The sequence below is a fragment of the Puma concolor genome, chromosome B4, assembly GCF_028749965.1.
Source record: "Puma concolor isolate L17-30 chromosome B4, mPumCon1.1.hap2, whole genome shotgun sequence".
Classification (NCBI taxonomy): domain Eukaryota; kingdom Metazoa; phylum Chordata; class Mammalia; order Carnivora; family Felidae; genus Puma; species Puma concolor.
This window is the reverse complement of record NC_141673.1, coordinates 102,106,893-102,128,101: the sequence shown is the minus strand read 5'-3', so window position 1 is coordinate 102,128,101 and position 21,209 is coordinate 102,106,893. Positions and strand designations below refer to the sequence as shown.

The window sequence follows — 21,209 nt, the reverse complement described above, 5'->3', positions numbered from 1 at the left end:
CCAGCAGAGAGGTTGGGTCAGTGGATGAGTATTGAGAGCAGGGTGTGTTATGATGGGGTGTTTTGGGCAATAAAAATGCAACTCTCTTTCAATCCATTGAACCTGTGATGTTAAGGGCACATTCATTTACCCATTAAGGAGCAGCTGGAGCAGAGAGCTTTTTCTCTCTGACAGATGTCTCTAGAACTGGCTTCGAGCCATATTGAATTTCTCCTCTGGGCTTCCTCCCCAGAAGGAACAGTGGCCACCTCAGTTTAACAGACGTTTCTCATGCTCCCACTGTGTGCCAGGGGCTGTGCTAGGCTCATGGAGGCAGAAGTGGTTAAGACTTGATCCCCATCTACAAGAAGCCTATGCTCTTTTCTTCCCAAAGGAAATGTAACCAAGTAACAAGCAAAACAAAGCATGCTTCTCCCAATCTCCTCACAGCATGATCAGTCCTTGCTTCATGAGCATCCCCAGCTGATGGGGGCTCTTCTTAAGGATGGAGTTAGTGGTGTAGGGAGCTCTGTTCATTTCTCAGGGAGAAAATGAGGTATAGGATGGAGTCAGGAACCCAGGAGTCTTGCCCACCCTCCTCGAGGCTCAGGCCTCCAGGACCATCTGGCCAGCCTCTTCTCTGGTTCACCTCCACATAAGCCCATAGAGACAGAAAACTTCCCACCACCCATACATTTTCTGCCTCCAAATTTCAGTCCCTGCTCCCACAGTCTCAGCCTGTTCCCTTTCGTTCTATTCTCCGGAGGTGAAGGACAGCAGCTTTCGTGAGATTACAGAACGTGCCGGTAAGCCCTCAGTGATATGGGAGAACGTCCTAAATGAGGAAATCCTTCAGATGCTGTAGCACACTGATAATGCAGAATTTCTAATATTGGTGGACAACCAAAGCATAGTCATGAACAGCACGCCATTTCCTCATTACTTTGCCCAATTTCTAAACAGCAAACCCCGATGAGGAAACTGAGGTGTGGAGGGGGAGATGATGGGCTCAAGGCCACAGGGCGGGGAAGTCACCCGCAAGTTCCAGCAAGGCCTCAGACTCTGCTCTTCTGGCTGCTGGCCATGACTCTGGCATCCCCGACCCAGAGGGACAGGGAGGCACAACTGCATGCATGCATACATGTGGTCCCTTTCATCCTCACTTCTGTCTCTGCTCCTGTTTTTTTAGGACACTGCTTAGACTTGAAACATGAGTTGGCTCATTAGACCCCAATAGCGACATTTCTAGAGTCCTGTACCTAAGCTTCTTCAAATACGTGATATACATTAGGACCTTTCTCCGCCTCTCATAGCTCCTATTTCCCTGCTTCTGCCAGGACCACGGGCATATTAGTCTCCACACACATCTACTTCACCCTAAAAATCAGAATATTCACGACACCTCATCCTCCCAGAATATCCTCCTCATTTCCATGCATCACTACTACTATCCGCCTGTGGAACAACTCTTTTCTGCCAAGATAGTGACTTTTTAAAGCCTGGTCGAGTACACCACCTCCAGAAAGCCTTCCTTGATTGCCTCTGCCTTAATCTCATTATCCTTTTACTCAGTGTGACAGTCACCTAGTACGGAGGCAGTTTCTACACCACTGGCATTGCCTGACCATGCTGGGCACTCGGAACATGTTCCCCGTGCAACACCACCAACAACAGAGTGAGCACAATCTAGCTGTTCGAGGGTCCAGAATGTGGAGCAGATACCAGCTGTGGTGGCAGAAATCTAACATGGCAGAGTGAGACTCCAAAGTCAGCTGGGGACATTGATGTCATTCAACTTTACATAACTCTATCAATGCCAGAGATGTGGGCCAGGAGTCTACTGATCATCTGGCTGGAGTTACAAGCAAAGGATCCGCAGGTGCATTCCCCACACCTGAGTGCAGAGACCCATTGGGATCTGGGACTCACTCATTCCTCCACCTGGCCATACATGTATGGAACACTAGGTGGCAGCAGCCACATGAAATCTCTGCTTCCCAGGAACTCCAAGGTTCTAGACCACCACCAGGTAGAGGGATGCAACTCGCCCTCCCGGAACAGGCTAGAGTAATCACACTGTCCTGTGAGAGAGAGAGCCAGTCCCCACCGCCTGTCCTGAAGGAGTTGGGGGGGTGGGGGGGGGGGTAGAGAGGGCGGCTGCAAATAAACAGTTCTCACTACCCATGCTTGCCAAATGCGCTTGGGCCCGGTTCTGAAAGCAATGATGCAGAGACACTGCCGTGAAAAGAACGAGCTGCACGCAGGACATCCGAGGAGAACTGTGCGGGGTTGGGCTGTGCGAGAGCTGGCGGACAGGGAGGGCACCCACCACAGAAGCTGGGCTCCCGCCACCCGATGTGCACGCCTCTCCAGGCACAGGCTGCGGCATAGTTGGCCACGGCGCTGCAAAGACAGTCTTTGCCGTCGGAGCAGGAGCAGACGTCATAGCGGCAGTTCTGCACGTAGGGCAGAGGGTTCACGACGCGGTGGCAGGCCTCGAACTTGGCGGACGTCAACAGAGCGCACGACTGCTCCGCAAACCTGGCTGTGGCGGGAGAGAGAACAGCGCACAGGCTTGGCCGGGGCCCCGCCCCCGCCCTCGGAGCTCCCGCCCCCGGACGGCAGTGACCAATCCCACTCTGAAATCCCCCAACCGGCTTCCCCCTCGGCAGCACGCGCTGCAAAGCGACCGGAAATCACTGTGATTTTTCTCCTGCAACCAATAAACTTTACGTTTGGCTTAAATACATAATAAATTGCATTTCCAGAGCACACCACCCACGGACAGACGGGAGAAGTAGTTCCACGATGGGCTGGGTAAGAGAGGGAAATGAATGCAGGGCTGAAATGATGTCACAGATCAACCTGCAAATGGCCACCCCAGTGCATTTATCCTCCGATAATTTAATTCTGTGTGGCTGCTGCTCCAACAGACTGCGAAGGTCCAGGGACAGGAAACATGTACTATTCTCGTCTTTCCAAGGGTTCGGCCCACGGAGGGTGCACAATCAAGGGCCGTTGAAGAATAAATGATCCAGATGCAGATAATCAAATGCTGATGGTAAAAGCCAAGTGCCCCTGTCCCCCAAAAGTGGGTGCACTGGTGCCATGGAATGCACTGGAACCCGGGAGACACCTCAGGGCTCCGCGAGGCCCCCCCTGCCCCCCAGGCTTACGTACTCAGGCGCGGGTTGAGGCTGCACGGATCACTGTGCTGCTTCTGCAGGTCTTCACAGTCCCCGTGCAGCTTCCAGGCGTTCCCGAAGTCCTCCACCAGGGGCTCGGCCAGGCCAGCGGGCGTGACGAAGTCGTCACCCCTGTTGCCATTGTAATTCCCACACAGGCCGCACGTCTTCCCCGCATAGATGGGGGACAGCTAAAGGGAGAGGCAGACTACCCTGGAGCCGTGGCGGCCAAAGCAGCCACAGCTTCCAGTAACTAATGAGATAGTTGTAATCAAAAAGAGCTCCCAGGGTGAAAAATAAATACGAACTTAATAAACCGTAGCCAAGTCCGAGGCTGCAGAGGGAAGAAAAGCTAACTGTAGTGTAAGTTTACCACCAGCAACATCCCTGCTCTTAAATCAGCCCTAGAGAGCAGTCTTGCCAGAGGGCATTTTAGAGATCTAGCCATTTAAAGATGGCAACACTGAGTCCCAGAGAGGAAAATGACTGGCCTAAGGTCAGAGGTGTTGGCAGAGCTGGAAGTAGTAGCCAGGTTGAGCCCTAGTCCAGAGGGCTCTGTGCCACCCTCGCCTGTCAGAGGAGACGCGGTAGCCCTGACACCCACGGAATCAAGTGCAAAGTCCGCACCCCTTTACTGAACACTTATATCGGTCACACGTGTGGGTGAAGCAGGCTGAGTCCATTATGGTCCAAGTAGTCCCAGTGACAAAGAACAACACCTTCCCATCTCAATTTGACTCAGCCGCTGAGTGTCATTGGGAAGAAAGGACCATGACCAAGAAGGACTCTAGGTGGTGTGATCAGAGGAGGTAGGGTCAGCAAGGAATCTGGGGCAGCCCACTATGGGTGACCAGGATAGTTCTGCGGGTCAAACTCCAGGCCATCAGCATGTGGCTTGTTCTCCGTCCTTCTGAGCCCAAAGTGCATATTCACAGACAAGCTGGGGAGTTAAACCTGCCTTTCACATTTTACAGCTTGGGGCAGCTGCTGGTTTCTATTGAGACGGCCCTGATTCAAAGATGGAACTAGGTCTGGGACCCCAGAATCCTGACTCCTGCTCTGCATGTAATTAACACAGCCAGATGACCTCCCTGTGTTGAAACCATCATGCACTAGAACTGAGCTCCTATGGACATCTCTTGGAGCCCCTTCCAGCTTCCAGCTATGACTTCACAGAATGCAAGATGAACAATCTAGTGGAAGGTTCCAGACCCATATAAAATGTACCCAAGGAAATGCCATTAGAAGAGAACAAAGTAACGTTTCCTTGTTTGCCTTACGAATTTCAAGTTTGGCCACACTAGGCACCCAGGCCTTCCCTGACCTACTTTTTTTTTTAATTTTTTTAAATTAAATTTTATTTTTGTGAGAGAGAGAGAGAGACAGAGTACGAGTGGGGCAGGGACAGAGAGACAGGGAGACAGAGAATCCGAAGCAGGCTCCAGGCTCTGTGCTGACAGCTCAGCAGGACTTGAATTCGTGAACCATGAGATCATGACCTGAGCTGTAGATGCTTAACTGACTGAACCACCCAGGTGCCCCCTAACATCCCTATTTAAAATGTAAATGCTCAGACCCTGACACTTTTTGTCCCTTTCTCTGCTTTATTCACCTCCTCAGGATTTCCTTCTGATATACGATATAATTTACTGGTTTGGTTGGTTTATCGTCTGTCTTCCCCCAGTACAACATAAATTAAGTGAGGCAGGGATCCTTGTCTGTGGAGTTTCACAGTTGTAGCCTTGTCCTCTAGAATGGTGCCTCTGGACACTCACTAACTATGTGTTGAACAAATGACTGAGCAAGTTCGTGAATGAATGAGGTTCTTCTGAGGACACAAGCTGAAATGCAATGCCTGCGGTCAAGGCCAGCCCTGACCTGAGCAGCGAAACGGGTGATGTCTTCACTCCCTCCACCTGTGCCTCAGCATCCTCTCTTTCCTCCTCATTCCCAAACCGTGAGTACCCTCATTCCCCCACAAAGTCCCTCTGGTCACCCCCAGGCCTGCTGTCACACTATCCCCACTAAGGCAGTATCTTCCTCTGTCCCCTGGGTCCCCTTGGCTTGTTCCAGAGGTAGGCTCAGCCCTCAGATCACGAGCACCCTTACTGTGACATGAGAGGTTAGAGAAGGTGGTATGGCCAATGGCAGGGTGGGAGGCACCCTTTCTGAAGACCAGGGTGCAGGAGGTGAGTTAGTCGGGGGTCAGGAGACCTGAGTTTTGATCCTAACTCTGTAACCAAAAGACCATGAGACCAGGGTGAGTTTTTTCTTGTTCCAGAAATGATGGGTTTTATTTCTAACTGCAGAGGAGAGGCTGACAAGAAGCTCTCCGAGATCTTCCTGCGCTATGGTCTTCAACTGAGGTCTTGGGACCCTTTGGGGCATGGAGGTCCCTGAAGCCCTTTCAAGGTGTCCACAAGGCCAAAACTACTTTCCTAATCATACAGAGATGTTATTCAGCTTTTTCCCTCTCATGTTCTTACAAGTGTACAGTGGAATTTTCCAGAGGCTACATGACACATAATGTTGCAAAAGACTGGATGCAGAAGGAGATGTGAGTCTCCAGCTGTCTCCGATTAAGCCAGCCATTAAAGAAATTGGCAGAAATGTAAAACAATAATATTCTTCTCACTCCTTATTTTTCCTTTGGAAAACATAGTTATTTTTCAAAAAAAAATTATTGTTTATGTTAACATGTAGTGGATTTATTATTGTTATTTTTGTTTGGGTTTTTTTCAATTGAAGTGTAATTAGCATGCATTGTTATATTAGTTTCAGGCATACGATATATTATTATTGTTATTTTTTAAGTGAATTCATAAGTATGTATTTTAATTCTCTAATTTCCAACATGGTAAATATTGACAGATACAACCTCTGTAAAAGATCTTGGGGTGTTCAATAATTTTTAAGAGTACAAAGTCATCTGAAGACCAAGAAATGAGAAGCTCTGGTCCAGCAGGAATGACACTGCCAGAGAGCTGATCCCGCTCCACCACCAATGACGTGTGTAGTCCTGGGCACGTGTCCTGACTCACGTGAGCCTGGGTTCCTTCATTTATAAAAATGGCAGTGGCAATCACACTGCCCATCTGCTCTGGGAAATTTCCAGAGAGGAAGCCCTGTTGAAATCTATGGATTGCTACCCAAATGTGACTCTAGGGCCACAGAGAACACAAGGAAGTGGCCCCCCAGACCACAGAGACCCAGGGACGGGGGAGGGATTTGGCAGTTCCCAGGGCAAACTTCCTGGGCAGTAGGATGGCTTTGTCCCCCAGGGTGCACAACAGGGGACCTTGGCTGCGAGTTCCAGATGGGCTCTTCCCTTGCTGCCCACAGCGGGCACCCCCTGAGAGACACCCCTGCTCCCCAGCTTTGTTGCAGCCAGGAGGCTGGGCACCAAAGGCTACCTCCTAGCCCTTCAGGAGCCAGCCCAGTCTGGAGGGCCTTGGGGTACCAGAGCCCCAGAAGGGAGAACCCCCAGGGCAAACAAGGGGTGTCCAGACAACAAACACCAGCCTCTCATAAACAAGAGAGGCCTGTTCCTTATTCTGGGGGCGTAGGGCCTGGGGATAGAGGAATTCTTCTCCCACCACATAAAGCCAGAGCTCTGCCAGAGCACAAGAAGAACTTTGTAAGGTCCAGGCTACAGGGAAGCAGTGTTTGGGAGGGCACCTACCATCACCAGCAGCCTCCCACGGCCATCCCAGTCCATCTGTAGGTCCTCCCCATAGCTGAGGCGCACGGACGCCATCACGGTGTGCTGGATGCGGAGGTCACCTGGAACAGAGCAGGGACAGGATTCAGGCTGAGATGGGGAGAGGGCAGGGTGGTGACAGGCAGATGTATAGTGGGAAGAGACGGGGTATCTCACGAAGGACTGTAACAATGAAATCAAGGAGTTGGGGGCAGATGGGGATGTCCATGAGGCTTAACGGGGTCTCAGGAGAAAGGATAATCAGGATGTAGTACAAATTGGGTGCCGTAGAAAGGTGCCCCTGTACCCGGCCGTAGCCTGCCATTCACTCCACGGCCACAAGAAGGCGGCAGAGGCTTCTGCATCCTTGGCTTCTGAGGCTCTGCCTCCCATTGAACCCCTGACCCCTGAGTATTCCCCAAGCCCTTCTGGCCTTGCACCCCACTTCTAGGCTGAGTTACTCAGTCGTCATGTCTGAGCGATGCTGTGTGGTTGAATACAGCAGTTCTCACTGGAGACGAGGTAGGAGACATAATCTCTTGCCCTGGAGGAAGGTACCTCATGGGGAGACTCAGACAGCATTAAACACAGGTGGACGTGCTGTGGTCAATGCCAGGATAATGGGCCACATGGTCCATGAAGGTCATGGGAAAGAAATAGGGAGGATCTGACAGCCACTTTGAGGGTGAAGGTGGCAATTACGCTGCTCAAAAGGGTGTGGTGCCAACTGGCAAAGTCACTGGACAGGTCGGCTCTTCCCACAGGTCACGGGGTCGCCTGGCTTTGCCCCACGATATCCTCTGGTCTGACCCATCACCAGCCACCCTGTAACCTCTCCACGTCAGCCTCTGCTCCTTTCCCACCTCAAAGGAGAGCTCCAACCACCGTGCCCAACCTTCAACTCGCCCCTTTGGCTCAAGCCAAGTGAAAACCTTCTTGGTCACCTTTCCCCCTCTGCGCCCTTTCCATGCCAGAGAGCAGCTCCCTTGCCTCCAGCCAGCTTCCTCCACCCATCCTCCTCCTCCTCCAGGAAGCCTTCCTTTCTTGAAAGGATGCATGCCGAGGATAGAGGATACCCACCCCTCCGAAGCTAGCTCTCCTCACAGAAGAGGTGGGCAGTGAGCACTGCTGAGGGGCAGGAGCTCTGTAGGTGAGCTGCACCCGCCCCAGGCCTGGAGGAGGAGGGAGCACACCTTGCAGGAGAGGGATCTGGACGTCCTGGCCATCCATGGAGACTCCTCCCCCATGCTTCAGCTTCACAAGGCTGTTGTGCAGTCTGGGCAGGCGGACAGTGACGGAGCGGGTGCAGACAGCATCAGGGTCATCAGCGCACTGCCAAGAGCGGCACACAGAGTAATGTCACACAACCCCAGCCCAGTGCCCCAGCCCAGGACCCATTTCCTCAGAGAAAGAGCACAGCCCCAGACAGCGTCTGGCCTTCTTAGGAGAAGCAGCTCCATTCTGACGGAGCCGTCTCTGTGAGTGGGCCCCTGGAGGTGTGCCAGAACACGGCCCTGAGCCCAGCTCCCCACACCCTTTCCCAGTCCTGCTCCAGTCTTTATAAAGAACTCTTGGGCCTATGGTTCCAAAGCCAGTCTGGGACTTCAGTCCTCAGCGGGGAGCCCTGTGCCCTCTAGATTTCCCCTCCTTGCTTCGGTCTCTGGAGCATGTACCCCGGCAGCTCACGAAGGAAACGGGACCACCTTGCCCCAACCCCGGTCACAGCTTCCTGACTCGTGGCAGGCAAGCTCACCTGGACAGTCTCTATGACAACAGAGAAGGTGTGGTCCTGGCAGTCCTGCGCCAGCAGATACTGGCAGACCCCACTGAAGGTGAAGTACCTGTTGTCAAAGCTCTTGAAGTGGGATTGTCCTGTGACGAGACACTCCCCTGGAGGGACACAGAGGAGGGAGGTAAGAGCAAGAGGAGGTGCGGAAGCCCCTCGGAGGTGGCAAAGGTGGAATGCACATGCAACCCAGGCACCCCAAGTGGAAACTCCAGATGTTCTTTCCCCACACCAGTCTGAAAACGTGTTCCACAGGAGGACTCTAACTCACGTCCCTCTCCTCAGTCCGTGAGAGGTCACAGTAGGATCTTCGGGTCAATGTCTCACTTTATGGAAGGGAGGACTAAGGGAAGTGACAGCCACATGCAGTCAGTGGTGGAGCCCAGCCCAGAACCCGCAGCTCCTTGTTCTCAGTTCACTATGACTCCCAGCCCTTCCCTACAGCCACCCCACAGGATCTGGCTCTGCTGGGGTCACATGTTGCTTGGTCCAGGAACAGGCCTTTCTCTGCACTGGTGTTGTGGGGGGGCTACAGGGCACAGCCCCACCCACGAGAGTCCCCTAAGGCAAGCAGGCTAAAAGTCCAGCCCAGATGGGGGACAGAGGAGGGGTGAGGCGGGCATTCTCTGAGCTCAGCAGGGCAGAGACCAAGGTGCCATCCTCACCCCGCAGCTGAGGGGTGGCCCTAAGGTCTCCTCGTGGGCAAGTCCCCTGTTGTGACTTCATTTGGGGCCAATGGGGGGCCAGGAGGCCATCTGCCCATGATCTCACCACCACCCAAGCCAGCTTCCTAGCTCAGGCTGACACATCTGTGGGTGGGTACGAGGATATCCCTTTGTTGCCCCGCAACTCGGAGCCCTCAGCTCACCCTCCACCTGAACCCCCCTCCATCCTCCCCCAGACCACAATCCAGCCATGCCATTGGCCCAGTGAACCACAGACCAGAGATCACACATCCTGGCAAGTATCCATGCAGGGGGGACCTCTGCCAATGTCTCCAGTGATTCCCTACAGGCCCCGCCCCAACTCAGGGCAATCCCATCTCCAGGACCCACAATGGACCCATTGAAGCTAAAGTGTGGATCTGGATCTCTTCCCAAATCTCTTTTTATGTATTTCCTCTCATCTGTGCTTTCTACTCTTTAGAAAAATAAATATAGACACACACCATGGCCATTCCATAAAGTAGGGGGCCCTCCTTCCTACTCAGTCACCCTTGACCTCCAAACAGCAGACATCTGTTCTCCACAGCACTAATCCTGTCTAAACCTGAAGTTCCTCTTACAAGGATCTTATAGCCAATCCCACCTCGACCCATCCCCAGGGGCTGATGCTGGGCTCAGTCGCATGGTCAGTGGGTTCCCAGAGACTGCAGGGAGATCTCTGCTCCCCATCTGCCCAAGACAAGTTCCACAGCAACCCCCCCTCCCCCCGCCACCGCCTCCTGCCTCTCATGCCTGCATTTTCACTGAAGGGTACAGCAGGCACAGCTTTGGCCCAGGTGTGGCCCTGCCTTTGGTATGTGTTGGAAAGCAGGGGTAAGGGAGAGTAGCCTCAGGTTACTGAGTGTCCTCTGACTAGTCCCCAGGGCAGCTGACCCTTCCAAAATGGCATGGGCCAGGAAGCTACACTCAGCCCAGAAGAAATTAGGAGAAAATAGGGAGGCCCAGATCATTATCGGCATCACCCTCTGCAATAACAAGAAATATGTATTTGTTCTTTCTCCCTGATTCCTGACCCAGAGCTCCTAAAGCACTTGAAATATCCTAGGTGACAGCAGCATCTTTTGTTCTAATGAAACCACTCTTGGTGGGCTCCTAGATAGATTCCAGATGGGGGCTAGTCACCAGAAAGACCCAGGCATGATCAAAGAGCTGGAATTTTTGGCCCCCACCCTCCAACCTCCAGAGATGGGAGAGAGGCTGGGGATTAATAACTGACCATGCCTGCATAATAAAACTTCCATTAAAATCCCTAGACAACAGGGTTTGGAAAGTTTCTGGGTTGGTGAATGTCTCCACATGCAAGAGGGTGGCACACCCCAATTCCATGGGGACAGAAGTTCCTATGCTCAGGATCCTTCTGGACTTTGCCCTATGCACCTCTTCATCTGGCTGTTGATCTGTACCCTTTATAATAGCCTTTATAATAAATAGTAATAGTAAGTAAAGTGTCGGAGTTTTGTGAACCATTCTAGGAAATTACTGAACCTGAAGAAGGCATTGTGGGAGCCCCTAACTTGTAGCCAAGTCAAACAGAAGCAGGTACCATGAGAACCCAGTACTTGTGATTAGCATCTGAAGTGGGGCAGTCTGGTGGGACTGAGCCCTTAATCTGTTGGGTCTGCACTGATTTCAGGTCTTTGTGTCAGAACTGAATTACAGGACACTCAGTTGGTATCCAGAAAGGCAAAGAATGGGTTGGCTTGGGGGAAAAGCACACAAATTTGGTGTCAGAAGTGTTGTTAGTAGGAACAGATCATGTCCTCCCACTGCACTGACCCCAAAGAAGGGCAAGAGTGAGGGTCACTGTTCGTGGAAGGCAGAACAGAACAGGCAATAAGGTAGGGGCAAGGGTTATCCCAGCTGATGTATGAAATTCCAAATCCACTGGTGTCACAGGAAAGCCTTTCTCAAATGGCTATTTCTCAGAACCCACCACCATTCTGCAGAGTGATATGGCGCTTTGTGTCAAATGTCTTGACCCTGTGGCAATAAAATGGGTGGGAATTCTTCCCCTGACCTTTCTCTGTTTTCTCAGGAGCGCTCTTATCTAAGTATGAAACTGGACTTGCGTTATCTCTGACAAGGCGAAGGAAAAGAGAGGTCAATGAGAGAATGTACAAACATTCAAAAGCAAAACTTCCAGAGCTAGAATCTAATCCTCCGATCTGATTTCCTGCTCTGCCCCCCGCTGGTCTGTGTTCTGAAGTTTCTCAGGAATCCAAAGCCTAAATATTACATTCAGCTCATTGCCTCGGTACAACTGAGGGATGGAGCTGCAAGGCAGGTAAGCTGGGAACACAGATGGGTGGGCTGCCAGGTACCACTCAGCTCTGGGGGCTGGGACATTAGCCAGAACAATGGGCCACGGGGTGCAATGCTCACCCACTCTGCCCAGAGCAGGACAGCCAGGACATGCCCAGTCAGCTGGTCAGCCAGCAAAAGGCAGCTCCCAGCAAACAGCTAGCCCACCACCAGCCAGGCCAGGTGGGCAATAGAAGTTTGGTGAATGGATGAAGAATAGGTGATTCTTAACACAGTACCAAAAGTAGAACAGCCAGGAATTTTCTTTTTAAGCTTTATTTATTTTTGAGAGAGAGAGAGAGACAGAGACAGAGTGTGAGCGGGGGAGGAACAGAGACAGAGGAAGACACAGAATCCAAAGCAGGCTGCAGACTCTGAGCTGCCAGCACAGAGCCTGACACGGGGCTCGAAGCCACGAACTATGAGATCATGACCTGAGTCGAAGTCGGACGCTTAACTGACTGAGCCACCCCCGCACCCCTGAACAGCCAGGAATTAAAGCAGACCCACTACATGAGTAAAGATCCTCCCTGATTTAAAAAAAAAAAAAAAAAAAGGAAAAGGAAAAGATATCTCTCATCTGATGGAAACACATTACCTCTTCTAAAATAAACCCTTTTGTTTGCAGGAAGTGAGCCCTCTAAGGGGCTTCTCTGCTCAGCCCATCTGCTTCCATGCTTTTCCACGCACCCGACAGAAACGCCAGCCCACAGGCCTTTAGCAAAGGAACACAGACTTCCCCCAACGTTAAGTTTTCACCAAAGCCTGCCTCTAAATCACAATAACATAATCTTCAAATGCACAAGATGCATTTCTAAGTGCTCCGTAGGTACCATCTCATTTACTGCTCCCAGGAGGCAGTCCTCATTATCCCCAGTTCATAGATGAGGAAACTAAAGCACAGAGAGAAACTCGCCCACGGCCCCAAGGTGGTCAGATGGGGATTTGAGCATGAGCATTCTGTCTGCCTCCAGAGCTCAAAGCACTCACACCACCCAACACCGCCTCATGGCTTCGCTCCTGCAGTTTCTCATAAGCCTAATTTTGTGAGAGCTAAGCCCGATATCATTCTGATCCTGGGCACACATGGGCCCATGCCAAGGGCCATAGGTATGACTGAGTCTGGATATGGAGACTGAGTGGAAGGGAGCCCCGGTTTCTAAAGGGGGTGCACTGGCCTGTCCTGACAGTGGCCCGGCGTGACTCCAGAAACCCCAGTATTGGCCGGGGCAGGCCCCAGGAGACTTCGCATGAACTCAGGCATTCAGATCTCCCAGGCAAGCCCAGGCACCTAGGAAAGTTTGCTCTCCCTGGACAGGCATTGGCCCTGATCACTCTCTGTTAGCCAACGAGGAAGTCTGTCTTCCTTCCTGAAAGCTTCAGAACAGACAGCTTGAATCCTAAGGTTGACTTACAGGGCTGTGTTAGAATGCATCAGAAATTATCCAGAACTAAATGAGTAACAAGTTACGTCAAGGCCCTCCCCTGTCTCACGGCCAAGCTCAAGGTAGGCCCAGGCTCTGTCTTACCCTCCTGCCCCGCCGGCCCCAGCCACACCCTGCCTCCCACCACCCTTTCCCGTGCCAGACACCTCTGCATGTGTGCCTGTGTCTCAGTCCTTCTCTGACTCCGCTTAATGAGGCAGTTATGACTGAGAGGATGAAAATGGCTAACATTTATTGAGTGCTTATTGTGCTTATTGGAAGCTCAAGCAACAGCTTCCATGAGATGAAGCTGCTGTTATCATCCCTGTGTTAGGATGCTGATGAGGAAACTGAGGCTACAAATGATCAGACAGTTTGCTAGATGTCACCCAGCTAGTAAGTGGTGGGACTGGAATCCCAGCCAGGCTGACTGAGTGCACAGCCCATTCCCTTGGCCCCCTGCAATGCTACCCATCCATGCGCACAGGATGGGCAAATGAGAAGCCCTCCGCTCCCACCTTCCCAGCTGCAAGAAAGAACCTTCCACACTCTTCCATCAGGAGTCTGAAATTCTAACCAGAGCTTTATGTGTTTGAGGAATAGTCCCTATTAATAGGCATACTCCTTCCTCACTGATCCTAACCAAACATTTATGGTTCAATGGGAGCCGAATTAGCAGAACTTCTCTGGGCAGTGTGTTTTGCAGAGGATGGGAAGGGAAGCTTGAGGTTACAGAAAGGGAAGTCTGCAGACTATGGGGAAACCACAGTTATGCCTGGAGCTGCCCTAACTCTTAACCAGAACAGAGGGATGCAATGAGCAGTGAAGGCCTAAGGAGCATTTAAAAGAAGTTCCAGCCCCTCTCTGTATAGACTGATGCTCTCCTGGGCAACTTCTTCTCCCTCCCACTCCCTATACATATGTGCTGTGCCAGGTAGCTGCTAAGAATCTCCCCCTGCCATGGTCCCACCTCCTATATTCATGTCTTTGTGTGATCCCTTCACCTTGAGTGTAGACTAGACATGTTGACTTGTTTATAGTAAATATAATACAGCAGAAGTGAAGGATGTCACTTCGGAGATCAGGGTTTTAAAAGACCATGGCTTCTGCCTTGACTGCTCTCCTTCACTCTCTCTGAGTGATGTCAGAAGCCAGCTGTCATGTCATGGGGCATCCCCAAGGAGAGGTCCACATAGTGAGAGGCTAAGGCCTGCCAACCATCATGTGACTAAGCTTCAACGTGTCCTCCTCAGTCCCTATAGAGCCTTCAGATAAGACCATAGCCCAAGTCAACAACTTGACTACAGTTTCTTGAGAAACCTTGGGCCAGACTTAGCCACACCCAGATACTTGACATATGGAAACTCTAAGATAATAAATGTTTGTTGTTTGCTAAGCTGGGGTAATTTGTTACACAATAATAAACAACTAGTACACTCTCATCTTATCTCACAGAATCAAAACCCAGCTCTCTATTTCTAAGGCTCACAATGTCAGCTCTTCCAGAGACTATGGAAAAGCCACAGCCTGCTCTTAGCTATACTAGCAAAGCCAAGTATATCCCCTTCCAGAACCTTTCCATCAGAAGCTCTACCAGCAATCGTCACACTGAGGGCATAAGACAGGCCCACTGCCAGCTGAATCATGGCAAGGAATAGAAATATGACTATGTGCTATAGGTAAAAACGGAGTGGGAGATGACCAACTAAACTCCAGTACTAGAAAAAGAGGGTCAGAGCTGAGGCTTTGAATATACAGAACGAAAGCTTAGTGATTGTGTTGGCAAAATATCAAACTACCCAGTAGACTCCAGAGTTGGAACTGGTTATCTTCCCATTAAAGCATCAAGAAAATTTCTTTCATCCTCAGCAAAGCTAGATTCTAAATTTTGAATTGAAGACCAGGGAATTGTATTGTCTGTTCCAGACCAAGCATTCCATCATGTGCACAGTGAGTGTTCCAGTCATTGTTGGATGGGTAGATAGATGGATAGATGTATGGATGGTGGATGGGTGGATGGATGGATGGATGAATGAATAGATGGTTGGATGGATGAATGGACGGACAGATGGTAGATGGACAGATGGATGGATGAATTGTTGGTTAGATGGATATATGGATGATGTTTGCGTGCATGGATGGATGAATGGATGGACGGGTAGGTGGGTAGATGGAGGGATGGAGGGATGAATGGATGGTTGATTGGATGGGTGGATGGATGAGTGGATGGGTGGGTGGAAGATGCTCCCTATAGAAAGTGGTAATTAATAATTCTTAATCTGGGGGGCACCTGGGTGGCTTAGGTGATTGAGTGTCCGACTTCAGCTCAGGTCATGATCTCGCAGTTAGTGAGTTCAAGCCCCACGTCAGGCTCTGTGCTGACAGCTCAGAGCCTAGAGCCTGCTTTGGATTCTCCCTCCCTCTCTCTCTGCCCTTCCCCCACTCAAGCTCTGTTCTCTCTGTCTCTCAAAAATGAATAAACATTAAAAAAATTTTTTTTAAAGAATTCTTAATCTGGTAGCCAATCTGACAAAACACAGTTAAGTAAATTCCTAATTCCATCCATTGTGGCTCACAGATCTTATACAGTGAACGCTTATGATTTAGATATTAAAAGTTTTTTCACAAGTCATTTGCAGCAACCTTTTATCTTTCAAAGGATTCCTTAGGTCTTTCACAGGGTGTGATGATGTTAAATTGGAGCACTGATATCAGTGGCAAGAACAATCTTTTGTCCTTCATGCTTCCTTTAAAAATTGCACAGAAGAGGGGTGCCTGGGTGGCTTAGTCGGTTGAGCATCCAACTTCAGCTCGGGTCATGATCTCGCAGCTTGTGAGCTTGAGCCCCACATCAGGTTCTGTGCTGACAGCTCAGAGCCTGGAGCCTGGTTCAGATTCTGTGTCTCCCTCTCTCCCTGCCCCTCCCCTGCTAGCGCTCTGTCTCCTCTCTCTCTAAAAAATAAACAAACATCAAAAAAAATTTTTCTTATTTTAAATTGCACAGGAGATAAACTGGCTGGTTGGCCATCCGTGAGCCAGAGTAGTTGACCTAGCCCTAGTGCCCACTTTCCATCTAGTTTCAGAATATTTCCAGTATAGTGGACATTGAGTAAGTTCCTAAATGACCCTAAAGCCATAGGCCCCAAATATGATCCTAGTATCCAAGCTCAAGCCCCTGGTAGCCCACCAAAGCCAATGTGGTCTCTTGGGGCCTAAGAGAGGGGAGCCTGTTATCTGGCTATTTGTCTTCAGTTTTTTATTCCACTGTACAAACCATGGGAACCCAAAAAGTAGTATCCAGCATATGATCTGAGGCTGAGCTGGTCTTTAACCAAATGTGGGGTCTCTCCAGAGCTCATGAAGGATGGAAAGACCTTCCTGCAAAAGAATAGATTGATGACCAGGAAGGGGAGTAAAGGGAAGGAGAAAAGTAGAAATCAGATAGTTGGAGTATGAGTCCTGTCATTGTCTCTTAGCGGCCATGTGACACTGAGCAAGTTATATAACCTCTCTGGCTCTGCTTCCTCTTTTGTAAACCTAGAATAAACTGCACCTGCTTCACAGACTCACCTGTAAAGCGCCTAGCACAGAGCCTAACACATAGCAAACACCACGTGAATGAGCACAAAAGGGAAAATTATCAAGTGAAGAGCCCGTGTTATTGGGGAGGGGAGGGGTGAGGCAGAAGGGAGCTTCTAATGGGCAAAGTTTGCAGCAAATAGAATAGAGTTAGGGCCAAACAGAAGACCAAGTAAAGGGCAGAGATTATACAGCAACTTTTCCTGTAAGGAGATTTTCCAGGGAGGGGATGGAGTAGAAGAAATCATTTGGTGATCTGATTTTCCTAGCTCCTGGGCCATTCTAAGATCTTCCTATCAGGCATTCCAGAAACTTCTCACTCTGAGCTTAAAGAATTACTGGGCCCTTCTTCCTCTTAATTTCCAAAGAATTTGCATCATCTTTGTTTAGTCAACTGTGACCTCACAGTCCTTACAGCTCATTCAACCATAATCCTTTGAGCAAACAGGTGACCAGAAAACAACAATAAAACCTTAGACCAGGTGCATTCTGCCCTTTCAGCTACACAAGATGTCCTTCTGCTGGCCCATGAGTGGGTTAGCACAGCTGGTATCAGAAACCACAGCTGTAGTCAGGGGGCCACAGCTGTGGTGCAGAGGCTACCTCCTCCCTGCCTTGAGATGTGGCCCTCCCTGTCTGGCAAGGATGACACACCTCTCCATTCAGAGGAGAGAGGGAATGAGCAAAAGATCACCTACCTGGGCATTCTTCATTGCTGCAGACCCACAGGCTATTTCGGCAAATGCTGTTGGGGAGAGCAGCACAGGTCATGGGTAGTTGTGCAAACACAAGGGTACATGAACAGATCAAGAGCTCGTCACAGATACCACAGCCCCCAAAAGGAAGGGATCTGGGAAGAGAAAGGAGCTGGCGTGAGGGGGGATCTTTATGAGGTTAAAGGTGAACAGCACAGGGCTGTGGCCACAGAGGAATCTTGGAGACCATGCCAAGGGGAAGAAGCCCTGATGGAGAGATGGAAGAAGAAAACCTAGGGGACCCAATGTCCCTGAAAATCCACCAGCCACCCAGAAAATTCCTACTCCCCCAACTGCTCCCTACCCCCACACAGCTAGGGGAAGAGAGATCAGGGGGGCTGCTGAAAATGACAACCCAGGACCATGCCAGGCAGCCCATGGGGACTCCTGGGAGACAGCCAAGCAAGGAAACGACAGCAAAGGAAAGAGGCCTGGATGTGGAACAAAAGGTTATGTATTCAAGGAGAAAACTGCCTGTGGCGTGGTGACTGTCATACAGTCCTTCTTCAGAGAGAGCCATTAACTAAAGCATAGTTTGGGGGGAAAGCTAGAGATGATGTTTGCACTTAAAGCGTCCTTCCCTCCCTGACCCCCTCCTCTAGGCCCATCCATAACACCATCCTTGCTCCTCGTCAACGACTTCTCCACCCTCCCAAACCACCTCATCTCTGCCTCTCCTCCCTCTGCCCAACCAGGTCCTGTCACACCTGCCACTACCTAGTGCACCCCCTCCCCCGCCCCAGCCCACAGCACACAGCCCCAGCTACCAGGTGTTGCAGTCCTGCGAGAGGGAGGCTCCTGGAGGGTACCGCTTCCCGGCGTGCACACACGAACACTCAGCGCTTTCCACGCAGCGGCCTTCATCCAGGAGCTGTCCCTCTGTGTTCAAGGGCATCGAGGCAAAGACTCAACTTACCATCATTGCTCATCTCCCAACTACAGAATGCCCACGAATGATCACAGCCGAGGGCTTCTTCCAGGAAGCTCAAAGAACCTGTCCTGCACTGTTGCTCTCCCACGTTTGTGCAACCTGGGAGAGGGGGATTATGAATCTCCTCTCTACTGCTGAAGAAATGGGGGAAAGGGCTTTGCTCAAGGTCTACCAGTGAGGGGGTCAGGAGTCTAGGCTGAGGGCTTCTCCCCGGAAGCTCCAAAAACTTGTTGTGTGATGCTGACCTTTCACATTAATGCAATGAAAGAGAGGGCATTATTAATCTCCGTTCCACAGGTGAAGAAAGGAGGCAAGAATTTTGTTCAAGGTCTTCCCAGTGGGCAAGCCAGGAGAGTCCAAACACACAGGCCTCACTTCTCTGTAATTAAACAGGGTTTTCCACCAAAGCTCAGTCTCTCCTGAGAAAAACTTTCTAGTGCAAAACTCTCTTTCAGTTGAGCTCACGTGGCAAACCCAGGAGACATTTTAAAAGATCGTTCACTCAGACCGCTTCCCTGACACTTCACTGAGAAAACAAAACCGCAGCTCAGATTGGGTCACATGCTCCCCAAACAAAGTCACTGTTGGAGCCCAGACCATCCTTCTGTTTCCTAGACACACGCGCTTTCATGGATACAGTACAACAGGAAAACATCAATTACAAATAAACGCCAGCTCCATCCTGATCACTCGGTACAAAGACTTTTTAAAAATAAATAAAAGGCTTCTGATTTTAGCAATGGGGAGCAAACACAAGTAGCCTTCATCTGGCTTCCCCAAGCCCAGGGCACTGGCAAGGTCTCGGATTTGTGAATAAAATGAGTTTATTACCAGGGCAGCTGCAGCCGTCCACGCATTGCTCCTGACACACTTCTTTGACGTGCAGGCTCTGGCAAGTTCTGGCGCAAGGGGACACGCACTCCTTATACTCCATGCCAGCAGGACATGCCGGTCCTGAAATGGAAAAGCCAGGGGTCTCCCCAGAGCAGCTCCCTCCCAGAGAGAGCCTCATACGTACTCAGAGCCTTCATGTTCTTTTGCTTCTCCCCTCTGTCTTCAGGGCCCCAGGGGCCTTCTTCACCCCAATGGCACCCAAATGGCCAATATGCCCTCCAAGACCATCCTGCCAACCACCCTCCCCTGAAGGAACATCTTCCATCTTGTAAGGCCTGGCCAAGACTCAGCAGGGTCACCTGGGACCACCACCCCTTCCCCTCGGTCATCTGTTTTCCATGAAGAGCTTGGGATTTTTTTGGTCCCTTTCACCTAAAACCCTCTCAAAGTAATACCAAACTCCTCTAAGCTGAAAATAAATGTCCTCCTGGGGCCAAACAAGAGGTAAATGTGTCCTCCATCACACCCCTCCTCTAAGGGCCCCACTTTCCTCATGAACTTGGCCCCAAAGGCCCCACCCAGCACGGGGTGCACGCCATTCATGCCCACCTTCCCCACGTGGGTGACATTCACTCCACATTTATCTTCCACTGTGCTGCAAGCCTTCGGAGCCTTATCGCCTAAGCATCTGTCCCCTTCCGCTGGACCCAGCTCCTCCTGGGCAGGGCCTGGCTCTCTTTAGTCTCTCGACCTCGTGGCTAACTGAGGCTCAGAGCAGCTGAAGAACTGGAACACACCAACGCTCTTTTCTGGGCTTCACAACACCAAACGATTGTCCCCAACCCCTTCTCCTCCAAGATACGTCAGGCATCTCCCCCTACCCTATCTTCAAAAAACTAAAAACTCAGCTGCTCCACCTCACAGAGGAGAAACCAGCTGCTAATTACCCCCTTCTCACACCTCCACAGCAAAGATAAAAGCTCTAATTTATAAACTGAAAAAACACACACTGAGAAACATGTATGTGGTGTGAATATCCGGCTCCCCGCTCTGTCTCTATCAGCCGGGATGACCTGTATGATTATCACAGACTGTCCATCTGCATGGCTTTTGATCTAGGGAAAGTCTGCAGAGAGGGGAAGCTTCTTACAAGGTAACCAGAGAAGCTCCTACTCAGTTACGATAATGTGGGAATGGTGACAATGACAATGATGAGGGGCCCACTGAGACTGGGAGATCCAAACCCCAGGCGTCACCAAGTGAGGTGGGGGGGTGGGGGAGGGACAGATAAGCACTGTGGCCAGAGGAAGGAAGGCTGGGTTAATACAAGAGACGGATGTAATGACAGCCTGCCAGGCTCTCCAAGATCACCCCGTGGATAGTTGGGACAACGCCCTGTTCCTCGTCAATTCAGACAGGCAGGCAGTGAGGATGTGAATTGGGATCAGGATGGCTGAGGGTCCCATGAGGGAAGGAGGATGTTTCTCAAGTCCAGGCAACAGATTTCCCGAGGGAGTCGGGGGCGGGGGGGGGGGGGGGGGGGGGGAGGCATGGCACAGAACAGAGGCATGGGAAGGTCTTCCCAGCTGCAGCTTTCAGGGGAGGGGATTCCGCCTTCGGGCCAGCCCTCTGTGACCAGGTGGCCCAGGCACTGAAGGTCCTGCAGGCACTGGCCGGTTGGGGTGTGGCAAAGGCCCAGGATTGTGACACTGTCCCAGGGCTTCCCTAGTGACACTCCAGGACAGACACCACTCATGCCCAGCTGGGAGGGTGGGTGCTGACTTACGGCATGCAGTGTGGTCAGTCCAGCCGTACAAGACCATCCCCTGCTGGGCACAGGCCCGGGCATACTCCAAGAGGGCCACGCATGGGCACCGCAGCCCCTGGGCACAGGTGCACAGAGTCTTTTCACACAGGGCCACAAAAGGCTCGGGGTCCACCAGGGGGTGGCAGCGGGCAAACACCGAGGCACTCTTCAGAAGCTGACACTGTTCCCACGGGCCCTGCAGG

The 21,209-nt window shown here is 51.1% G+C and overlaps 1 protein-coding gene across 1 annotated transcript in view; it reads right to left on the bottom strand.

Annotated features, from left to right (window-relative positions):
* Positions 1-21,209, bottom strand: part of VWF (von Willebrand factor) — a 139,193-nt gene that overhangs the window by 82,495 nt on the left and 35,489 nt on the right. The window contains exons 7-15 of the mRNA XM_025930120.2: positions 20,986-21,202; positions 19,197-19,319; positions 18,202-18,313; positions 17,378-17,424; positions 8,618-8,754; positions 8,058-8,196; positions 6,847-6,947; positions 3,160-3,355; positions 2,309-2,524 (exon numbers count right to left, since the gene is read on the bottom strand). Of these exons, the coding sequence (XP_025785905.1) occupies positions 2,309-2,524; positions 3,160-3,355; positions 6,847-6,947; positions 8,058-8,196; positions 8,618-8,754; positions 17,378-17,424; positions 18,202-18,313; positions 19,197-19,319; positions 20,986-21,202 (1,288 nt within the window). The remainder of the gene's footprint in view (positions 1-2,308; positions 2,525-3,159; positions 3,356-6,846; positions 6,948-8,057; positions 8,197-8,617; positions 8,755-17,377; positions 17,425-18,201; positions 18,314-19,196; positions 19,320-20,985; positions 21,203-21,209) is intronic.